General features: G+C 38.4%; 1 protein-coding gene across 4 annotated transcripts; it reads right to left on the bottom strand.

Annotated features, from left to right (window-relative positions):
• Nucleotides 1–281: 281 nt before the first annotated feature.
• C1H1orf52 (chromosome 1 C1orf52 homolog) lies at nt 282–9,308 on the bottom strand. 4 transcript variants are annotated; one of them, XR_007104890.1, is made up of 5 exons: nt 8,981–9,308; nt 8,144–8,342; nt 7,100–7,169; nt 5,183–5,294; nt 282–2,915 (listed from the first exon to the last, which is right to left on the bottom strand). XR_007104890.1 is itself a non-coding variant. In XM_047524018.1 (4 exons), the coding sequence occupies exons 1-4, from the start codon at nt 9,254–9,256 to the stop codon at nt 2,912–2,914; spliced, it is 549 nt and encodes a 182-aa protein (XP_047379974.1). In that variant the 5' UTR covers nt 9,257–9,307; the 3' UTR covers nt 283–2,911. The 4 variants fall into 4 exon arrangements, 3 of the variants coding, with proteins under 3 accessions (XP_047379974.1, XP_047379978.1, XP_047379971.1); XM_047524018.1 differs by lacking the exon at nt 5,183–5,294 and having other exon boundaries at nt 283–2,915; nt 8,981–9,307; XM_047524022.1 differs by lacking the exon at nt 5,183–5,294 and having other exon boundaries at nt 283–2,915; nt 7,100–7,135; nt 8,981–9,307.
• Between the last annotated feature and the right edge of the window lie 2,066 nt (nt 9,309–11,374).

The raw sequence follows: 11,374 nt of genomic DNA, 5'->3' as shown, positions 1-11,374 counted from the left end.
ATGCCTGATGTAGTTTTGCTTCTGAAAGATGAGGAAACAATCAGAAATATCAAGTGACTTGATTCTCTTAAAAAGATACTTGAATAAAGGTTTTATCTATATGGACTTTTATTATGCTTCCCTGCTGGGTTTTCACTACACGAACCTCTGTACCCATATGGACACTTGTGCCAAATGTTTCCAAGAGACCTCTGAAGTGGAAAAGAAATTCACTCTTATAGAAGTGATGGAGAGTGATATGAAAAAGTTCATTTTTGTCCAGGGATAGTTCTGTGAGGGTGAAGCAATTCATAAGCAAGTTTATTTCCCTTTCCATTTTTTAGCCATGTTTTGAAAAGAAAGACAGTGAGATACAAATGGTTGTCAGAGAGCTCCAAATATTTAGCTTTCTTCTTGAGTCCTCTATTTCCTTTCACAAAATAAAAACTAGCCATAATCCATCCTAGCATAGGTGTACAGCTTTCAGCATTGCTTCATAATCCCACAGGTGCAGCTACCACCTGTCTGAAGAATTAAAACATATCCCCCTCTCCAAAAAAAAAAGTGTTACTTGCTTCCCCACTTGGTACTTCATGGAGAAGTTCAAACTATCACCAAGGAACTAATACACTTTTGTTATCTGTCAAAAAACGAATTGATGAGTCCAATCAATGGGTAGTGAAGAGATTAAAAAATTTTCAGTGTCATGCTGGACCCTTTTCCTTCTTCTTCTTCCTTTGTGCCAATTTTAAAACCTTGCAACATTTCAGTAAATTCTTAGATCTGTTCCACCAATTCATGCACCTGGACTAAAGATTTCTCCAGAGCTTGAGAATCACAGGCTCATAATTCTTTCATTTATATGTAGTTTGATGTCACATTAGGGTCATGCTTTACCAGTTGCTGCTCCCTACTTTATACAGACTGATCATTAAAGAAAATTCTTGTCTTAGCAATTACTCCAATTTTGTGATTCTTATTTGCAAACCTAAGTGAGCAGCTACAGAACTGGTTTTCCTAACTTTGGGACATATCATTATGCTCCTTCCTCAACAAACAAAACAAAACACTAAGGTTGGCACAAACACTTTTAATGACTTTTACAAATTTTAATATATTTGACCTATTTTCCCAACGAAGTGAACTTCTAGTATGGGGAAAAAACTGAAGATTTTTGTCATTTTCTCCTATACCCTGTGCAGTATCCTATAATCAACTCGTCTTTTAAAAGTGCAAGAATTGACAGATGCAGTGTGTAACTTTTTATTGTTCTAAATACTAGAAATAAACTGGGCAAGGTGGTATGTGCCTATAATCTGTGACTCAAAAGACTGAAACAGGAGGATAACAAGTTCAAGACTAGCGTGAGCAATTTAGTGAGACTATCTCAAAATAAAAAATAAAAAGGGTTGGGGATGTAGCTCAGTGGTAGAGCACTACTGGATTCAACCCCCAGCACTACAAAGTTATGAATAACTGCATTTTGAACTGTATTACTCAAATCAAAGGTTATATCTTCCCAAATACCCCTGGTTTGAGTATTACTATATGCAAACCATTAAAATGGAAGCTGAGTAGAGAAAACATGTAGAAATAGGACTGCTAGTTAAAACACAAGATGCTAAGTTAAATTTGCATTTCAGATAAGCAGAGGTTTTTGTTTGTTTTGTGGTACTAGGGATCAAACCCAGGGCATCATACATACTAGGCAAGCATTCTACCACTGAGCTCCATCTCCAACCCTTTTCACATTTTAGAGACAGGTCCTAAGTTGCCCACTAGCTGGTCCTAAGTTGCTCTTAACTAGCTGGGATTACAGGTGTGTGCCAATGCACCTGGTTAGACAAACACAATTTTAATATTAGTATGAACCAAATATCACATCTATTAAAAACACTGTTCACCAGTATTTGAAATTCAAATTTAACTGGGTGCCCTGTAGTTTTCTTTGCTAAATTTGATAACCCTTTCTAGAGGACCCTTATTTTCAATATACTTTTTAATAGAAAAATTGAATAACATAAGGTCTATCTATAAGTAGTCACACACTCAGGGGAAGAACAGAAGAGTACCTGGAAGAGATGGTGTAGGTCTTGAAAAACGACCAAATTTTGGTTGGCGGACAGGTGGTTTAACGTGATGATTGTGGAGTTCAAGTGTCCTGAGTTAAATTCAATATTCATCACTCACTAGCTGTGCAACGTTGGACATGTTACTCAAGCTCTCCTTATTATAAAATGGGATACTAGTACTTTTCTTACAAGGTTGCTTGAGGATCGGAGATAACATACAAAGCACCTGGAATATGAGAGGTACTCCCCCAATGGTAATTCCTCCTTGTCACAAGACAAGGAAGGTACTTATAACAAATATTCAAATGTTGATATTATGTAGTAAGATAATATTGAATAAGTAATTTTATTTCCATGATCTATATACACTGTACAAACACTGATGAAAAGCACCCTACAAGTTCACAGTACATTACAATATATTCACTTTAAAAATATATTCCTTTATAAAAGGTTCATAGAACACTTGCATGTCAATATGTGACAAAACTCTCAAAGCATGTCACCAATTATGTGATAACAAGAATGCTTCCAAGTACTGTTAATTTCACAATCACAGATCACCATTTGAGTTTTAAATACATACAAGTTTTAAATAAAAAATGAATTCTACAGTGGAAAGTTCTTGAAGCAATACTTATTAGTTCATTAACATATGTACTTTCACAGAGATGTTTTGTCATAATAATCCACATCAAATCATAATAATCCACAACATCAAATTAATCTGCCCAAAGACACATTTCAACACACGTTTAGTAGTCCAAAAGTTCTTGTCATTTGTGGCTGTCTATTTTTTCTTCTTTGCTTGTTCTCCTGGTTCTACTTTGCGCTTTTTAGAAGTATGCTCATCTTTTTCATCATCTTTAAATAGGAAAGGAAGAGTTTTGATCAGTAATTAAAAAAAAGTAACCAACGTGGAAAGCATTAAAATGTCATAAGTTTTATACCAATATAAATACCCTCAACTGTTTAAGTTTCCAAATAAAAACTTAAAAAATTATTTTTAGAATTGGTATTAAACTCCAAGTGAAAACAAGCAATTGTTTTCAATTGTAGCAATATGAAGTTCACAAATTGACCCTTTAGCACTAAAGTAGCTTAAAAAAATGGTTTCCCTGAAAATCAGATTTGCTCTGAAAAATTACTCCCTAATATTCTAGTTATATATATTGCATATTAATAACACCTATACTTTGAAAGAATGGAGCACACTGTTTTCTTACTGTGAGAAGTAGGATCAATCTAACTTAAGTGGCTATCAGCTGTCCTTTTCAATCTTTTCTCCCTCAACTACTTCTCCCACCCATTCTCAGCAACCCCTTCCCCTTGCATTCTGAAGTTAAAAAGCACAAGTAAAAGTCTCACAGAACCTCTATTTTCAATTTTGCACTGTATGGTTCTAATTCCCCCTATTCCTAAAAATCAGCAAATTCTAATAGCAAAAGAAAAAAAAACATCTTTCCTCTTTATAGTGTGTCAAATTTGGATGGAGGAAGATTAGAGAAGAACCACACATTAAAACCACACATTAAGGGTCCTTGCCAGGTGAGGTGGCACATGCCTATAATCCCAGCAACTTGGGAGGCTAAAGAAGAGGATCACATATTTGAGGCCAGCCTCAGCAATTTAGCCAGTCCCTAAACAACTGAGGAATAACCTGTTTGTAAGTAAGTAAGTAAGTAAATAAGGCTGAGGACATAGCTCAGTGATAAAGCACCCCTTGGTTTAATCCCCAGTACCAAAAATCAAAAACAGCATCTTTCACACTTTTTCAAAAATGTTTCTAGCTTCTGTAGCCACTTAACAAAAATTGTCAAATCTGAAAAAGTAGACCTTTTCATTCTATTAAAAAATCTGCAAGGCACAGTTGTGCATGCCTGTAATCCCAGCAGCTCAGGAGGTGGAGGCAGGAGGATTCCAAGTTCAAAGTCAGCCTCAGCAATTTAACGAGACCCTAAGCAATTTCGTGAGACCTTGTCTCAGAATAAAAAAATTAAAAGGGCTGGGGATGGGGCTCAGTGATTAAGCACCTCTGGGTTCAATCCCTGGTACCCAAAACAAAACAAAAAAACCCATAAAATAAAATTCCAACTACATGGTTCAATAAAAAACAGGGTAGCACAGACTAGTTGCTAATTCCCATCTCCCTACTATTTTAGGAATTTCATACAGAATGAATAAATCACATGTAGAAGATGTTATGATTTAGAAAACAACTTTTTGGGCACATTGATGAATTAATTTTAGCTTTTGACTTTATTTTCTTGATCCACAGAGACTCACACAGGTATCAGAAGTGATGCAATAAATATGTCGAAAGGTGCCTTCTTATTAAAAAATTGGGGAATATGATATCCAGTCACAAATTACTTGAGGAAATACATTTAAAACCTTAAGCCTTCAATGCTCTTCTGCCAGATGTACCATACTCACAACAACTCATTTGTTAATGTGGATAATAATTAGTATCAAGTGATTCATGTATATTTATCTTCAAATACAACTTGGCAATATCATTCATATGTTTCATGGAGCACCATGAATTTAAGCAGTATAATAAATACAATTCAGATTAATAACTCAACTCTGGAATTTCAAATCAAAGTTTTAATCAGTGTTTATCATGTACACAAAAATACTGACTCTACAAACTAACTGATACAGTACACAATGTAAGCCATGACATGTTTTTTGGGTACTAGGAATTTAACTCAGGGGTGTTTTACCACTGGGTCACATCCCCAGCCCTATTTCTTTTAAGACAGGGTCTGGTCTTGACCTTGGGATCCTCTTGTCTCAGCCTCCAGAATTATTGGGATTACAGTGTGCACCACGGTGCCTGACCATGACATCTGCTTTTTAATTGGAGTTATCATAAATGTTATCTTGAGATTATTTTCAGGAATGGCAATATAAAGATTAAAAGTACTTTCTAAACCTTCTATAAAATTCACTATTAACATATATTGAGAAGATGATCCCGAGACACTTCTGCTTTTATTCTGTCACTTATTACAAGTAAATTTACTGATAACAAAACCGCAAACTACTGAGATTAAGAAAAATAACTTCTATAAGTGATTTAAGTAGAAGAGCTAATGCCATCTAGTGTCAAGACAATGAATTACCTTAAAAATCAGTGCAGGAAAATGCTCATTCATCAGCTTTACTGAGCTGCATCTGAAAATGCTCATTCATCAGCTTTACTGAGCTTTTTTACTGTCACATGGTGCTGATGCACTGGTGTGGAAATAATTGATCGATTATGGAAATCAAGTAGCCCAAGGTAAGCAAATTTAGCACCTGTATAAACTTTCTTAATTTTAAAATAAATAAAAATCAATCTATGTTAGCTAGGTTTTTACAATTAATTGCATGTTAATGAAGTTACAATGAATGCCTAAGCCTTACTTATCTATGTTTTATGAACACTGAACATGCTGATAAAAGACAGGAGAGGTGGTGCACACTTGTAATCCCAGCTATTCTAGCTATCTGGAGGCTAAGGCAAGAGGATTCCAAGTTGAAGGCCAGCCTGGGCAACAGAGTGAGATCCTGTCTCAAAATAAAAAGGGCCAGGGGTGTAGTCTAGTGGTAAGAGCACTTGTCCAGCATTCCCAAATCAAAACAATAGTGTTGTAAAGTAGCAAAACCTAACAGGTGAGTTTAACCTTGCCCAACTCCTCCTCTAAAAAGCCTCTGAAAGAAGTTAAATGGCAAAAAAGGCCAAAGGACAGGAAATGGGAAGGCGAAATAAAAGGGTAACTTGATAATCTAACACACAGTTAAAGAGTGTAGTTTGTGATAAATGATACTTCCTGGATTAAAAAAATAAGTAAATCTTATTGATAAAAACAGTGACTTTGTGAGTGGCTTTTTATGGAAGTCTACAATGGCAAAAAAAAAAATCACTACTAAAAAGAGAGTTACTACAAAAAGAAGCATCACATTCAATAACCAACATTAAAGACAAAATTGAAGACTGCAGAATTATCTTTTAATCATATGATCCAGCTTTATTCCAGTTGAATTTCGGGTCTTTTTGTCTTTTTCTACTGCCTACGTTCACTTTGATGAACCTCATGTGATCAAAAGGACATAAATTATCTATGAGAATAGAGTGTTATTTGCCACTTGCTTGGAATTCCTTCTAACTGAACTATAAAAAATAAGTTAGAAAAGAAATAATTATTTCTTGCTTGCTTCACCTAATAATCCTGGTCTTTTCCATAAAGGGACAAAAATATAAGAGCACCAGCCTAATGACAACCTAGTTTAAATAACAACTCTAGTGTTCTTACTGCCATTCTTACTACAGAAGCAAAGCTATTTCTCAAACACCAGCTTGGAAAACATCAAGAGACCAAACTCCAGCTTAATAAGGCACAATTTCTATTTAAAGACCTGTTTGAAACCCTATTCGCCTGTTTTTATCTGTGTGAATTTAAACAAATTATTTTATCTGAGATTGTTTTGTCTGTAAAATAGTAAAAATGCATCATGTGCCACTACTTTATCAAGTTGCTAAGAGTAATAAATTAAAAAACTTGTGTAAAAGCTACCTATTTTAGAGCATGATATTTTCTAGTTTTGTGACCTTGGGCAAGTCACATAAGCTCATATCCACATTTCCCCATGTGGTTTCACAAGGCTCTGTAAGGATTAAAGATCATTTATGCAAATGTATTTTTTATTAATTATATAAAATACTATACAATATGAGGTAAATTCTAAGTGCCCACTTGATTATGATCTCCAAAAAAAGGATGCCATTCACTAAGTATATGCTTTCATTAGTGACTTCTAATACACACTGAGAAATTAGTGAAAGAAAAATTAGGTAGAATCAAAACTGGGGTATGAACACTTGCTAATTAATTAATCCTTTCTCTTAAATCATAACTCTCTGTAAGGCTGTAAAGGGAACTAAGTAAGTGGCCTTTGTATTGTAAGATCAGAAATGTTAGAAAAAAGGCATACCCTTTCTAAAAATGGACAGTCCAAAACATTAAGTTTATTAAGACAATTATTCACTAAATACTTACAATGTACTATGACACAACAAACAGAAGATCAGGATCCTGTTGATGAATTCATGTTCATGAAGGAAAGAGACTTATGAAAAAATAATCAGACACAAGTGATAAGTGCTATTAACAGCATTAGCACATACAAGGTAGAGAAGCAAATTATTAATTAAGAGATTATATCTGAGATGACTATTATAATTTTTTATGCTGGATTTTGAAGGATGAATGAATCTACTAGCCAAAGAGTGGGGAAAGAATATTCTAGATTAAGTTGCAATATATTAAAAGGCAAAGAACCATAAAATAACATGGTCTATTCAGTTCTGAACTTGAAATCTTAAAATGCTGGAAATAAGGTCCTTCAAAATGGTGAAGAGACAGGCAAGGCCTATCAGAAGGCTCTGACTCTATCTTGTTAGGGAAGGGTTTTAATCAGGCAAATTATTTAATCAAATGTGACTTTTAGAAGCCTCAACTTCTAGCTGCAGAGTGAAGGATGAAACTGAGGGGTAAGAGTTCAGAGGCAGAGATTACTGTGACAGTTCAGGTAAGAGATGAAATTATGATACTATGAACTAAGAAAACCAGATCCTCTCCTTCCTGTTACCATGTAGTTAAGTTCATCTTATGATGCTAATGATGCTAATTTTAGTTCTTAAAGCACAACTGCTTTAAAAGGAAGCCATCAGCACTTCAAAAGTGCAATCACAAGAATCCATGAATTACTGTTGTTCTAATAAAAGTATAAATCATGTAAACTGATTGTGACATCAGAAATTTCATTTTAAAGCCTAACTAATTATCTTTCACTTTCAGGAGCAAATACTACTGGATATCAGACTTCATTTTAAAACTTAAAAATATGATTTTTTTCAAAAACAGAGTGCAAAGTATCCAAAGACCATTATAGTCAGTTTGTCAATATGCTAGATTTAAATTTTGTTCAATAAATATCTCATTCTTTTTAAACCCATCACAAGGACTAAAACATGACAGGCTTACTAGAGCCTGACCCTTCTTACCTGATTTGCATGTCTCCTTGCCTTACCCCCTTCTTACCTGATTCTAATGTCTCCTCGCCTTCAGGTAGAAGCCTAGCTTTCTTAGCATTCTGTGGGGCATCATCACCATTGTCCTCATATATGTTTGACCATTTTATTGCCATATCCAACTCTGGAGGCGGAGGTTTCTTCTCAGTAGTGTAGGTCTCTGGAGGTGGCACATAGTTTGACTTCCATATTTTGAATTCCTTTGGAGGCTGTCAAGTAAGCACAGTAAAAAGCCCTGTGACGAACCGAGGTTCCCATGATTAATATAAGCACATGCACCTCCCTGCCGTTCGATTACCGTGCTGTCTGACTTTTTTTTTTTAAGGTTTAAAGATACATTTTTTTTCCATCAAAAACACAATACTGTTAAGTGAAAAGTCAAAGGGTTCCCTATATGAATAAAGCTAATAACTTTTAGTTACCAAAGAAGAATCCAGTCTCAGATACTACGCCAAGGCTGACCCCTTCAGGAGGCTGCAGCAGACACTGTCTTGGAGGCAGCACCGCAGGCACTTCGGCGTCAAAGGGAAGGGGTCTCGGGGAGAAGCTGCAGCGGGGGGGGGCGGGGGAGTCACCACCGTTAGTCCTCGCCCCGCGGGTGGGGGCACCGAGCGCGGAGGTTTGGGTCTCCTCACAAGGGGCGGGGCTGCGGGTCCGGTCCGACACCCACCAGGCTGGGGAGGGGACCCGGGCTCCCTAGGGCTGGAGATGGGAGGGGGTGATGCGGCATCCCGCGGGGGGCGGTGACTGCGTGTGGGGGAACGGACAGCCGGCCCCCAGGACCGCGCTCAGGAGGAAGGGGGCGGTGGCCAGGGCCAAGACCGGGAAACGGGGTCGGGGACCTCACCTCCTCAGGCGCTTTGACGACGTGCCTCTCCCAGTCTATCTGCTTGTTGAGCGGATTATAGAGAAAGGCTGGGCGAGTCACGCTCCGGAACAGCTCGTCGGGTCCGGGTAGCCGATTCTCTGCCTTGTTCCCACAGCCGCCCGCCGACTTCGCCGGATCCGTGCCCTTCTGACTCGTTTCCTCCGGCTCGCTGTTATCTTCCTCGCCCGAGGATTCTGAGCTGCTGCTCCCGTATGCCGCGAAATAGCTCAGAGGATCTTTCTCCTCGGCTGCCATGACGGCTGCGCACGACGACCCCGGACTCTGCCGGAAGCCGGAAGTCGCTCCAGGACCCGCCCCACGATTGGCTCCGCCCCGATTCTTGCAATTGGTTCGCGGTCTGCGACCCCTGGCGGTTGGGCTGCGCTTCTGCTCCTGGCCTGAGGGCGTAGGCTGGAGGAGTCGGGACAAATCCTGTTTTTACTCTTTCCTAAAGAGCCCTGAGTAGAGAGGAGATACTGAGTCAGTGGGCTCAGCCAAACTTTCAGCGTTCAGTAAGTTTTATTGAAGGCATAGAAGAGAGAAGAATTTTTTCTTTTCAGTGTTACTTTACTGTAGTCACCGCCTTGTAAGGAATAGACTGACAGGAGCCATGGGAATATGAGGTTAAATGATTCTATAAAATGGGCCCACTGTACTGACTCCCACGAACTTTCTCTTTTCAAAAGCAATTTACGTGAAGCCCTGGCCGGCTCAAGGCAAAAGGATATATTACATTCTTCAGTAAGCAACCTGTTACTTTCAGGGGAAATGCAGGCCCAAAATGCCAAAAAAATAAAGAACATTAGTTACCCTGAAGGGCTGGACTTTTGTGATCCTCATACGGACCAAATTCCAGAACGCGTGGTGATAAGGATAAGTCCCCCTAACAATAAAATCTATAAGGACAGGTTCCAATTAGAATCCGTCGGTATAGGCCAAAGTGACCCAGAATTGTCATGCACAGTGGGGACTTGAAAAAAATCTGATGTCATCCTGCTGTCAGTCAAGAGCCAAGAGGACCTGGGTGGAACTTTGGAAACTTCCTTGGGAACCCCTTCCCCCCAATAAAACTGGAGGGCAGGAGAGGTGCAGTGTCCCTCTCCTCTCTGAGAGGACCCACTGTCTCCCTTTGAAGTATCCCCTTTTTGCCTTTCCTTTCCCTTCTAATAAATTCATGCTTGTTACTCTGAGTAAAACATCTAAAATCTTTCTGGAATGATTGCAAGAATTGAGGTATGAAGGTGTGTGTGGGGGGTCTGCCCTACAGACTAGAATTTCTTCCAGGTTCCTCTTCCAAATAAAAATTAATCTTGGTGTGCTTCCCTCAACTGTCATGAAGGACCTTTGGGAGTGGTAAAGGTCCCCACCTCCAAGTTAAAAACCAAATCCTTTTCTGTTTGAACTCATTCCAATGCACTCTAAACAGTCTCTCTGATAAAACACCTCTTGGATTACATCCCATCTCTCTCCAAGTCCTCTGAACTCTCTGATTTCCCAATATCAGCCTCTTTCCATGCCTGCTTTACTCCTTATGGACCTTATATGTTGGTGTTTCCCAACATATTATGATATCTTTCTGTAACATATTTTGTAAGGGTGTTACAGAATTGCATGTCAGCTCATCCCTTTCCTTGGCTTAAGAACCTTATGCTGTGACTCCCAAATCTGGGTCTCTAGCCCCAACCTTTCCTCACATTCCCGACCCAACCTCCACTGGTTCTTAAATTTTCCACAGGTACATCCTGCTCTGGGACCTTAATGTTTTACTCATTGGAACAATACCTTGTTTTGCCATATAACTTGTCTCTGCATTTAGAAAATGACATAATCATGTACCTATCTACCTCGGAAACTAGAAATCTTTGACTAGTGAACTAAAGAGGGAATGATACCCTCTTTAGTCAGTGTAAATGCTTAGACCCCACTCAACGATGCCTGCTCATTCTGGTGATGCCTTCTTTGATAACTTGCTCTTCTTCCTGGAGGTAGGCTGCAAAGACAAAGATACATCTATCTTCTTCATTTCTCTCTCCTAAATCCTATAGGATAATGTCCATGAAGTCCTTAATGGAAGGAATGGACTGTGCTTTGTTCATGTTTATATTCCTAGAACTTAGGTCTGTCCACCAAGCAGGTGATCAATAAATTGTTTGATTATTATAGTTTATTAGAAAATGTGTCTAGATAATGGTTTCTCACATTTTTCCATCCAAGTACCTATACTGACAGAGGGAAATGATGGTTCTAAAGTGCAGTTTGGGAGTCCCCCAATCATTCTCACTTCTGACACCAGTTGCAAGTTCAGAGATCCTTCAAACCACCCTTAGTTTTGATAATGTACCAGGACACACAGAACTCACTGAAAGCTATTAT

The sequence above is a fragment of the Sciurus carolinensis genome, chromosome 1, assembly GCF_902686445.1.
Source record: "Sciurus carolinensis chromosome 1, mSciCar1.2, whole genome shotgun sequence".
NCBI lineage: Eukaryota > Metazoa > Chordata > Mammalia > Rodentia > Sciuridae > Sciurus > Sciurus carolinensis.
The sequence above is the reverse complement of the archived record's forward strand: the minus strand, read 5'-3'. Positions and strand labels throughout refer to the sequence as shown.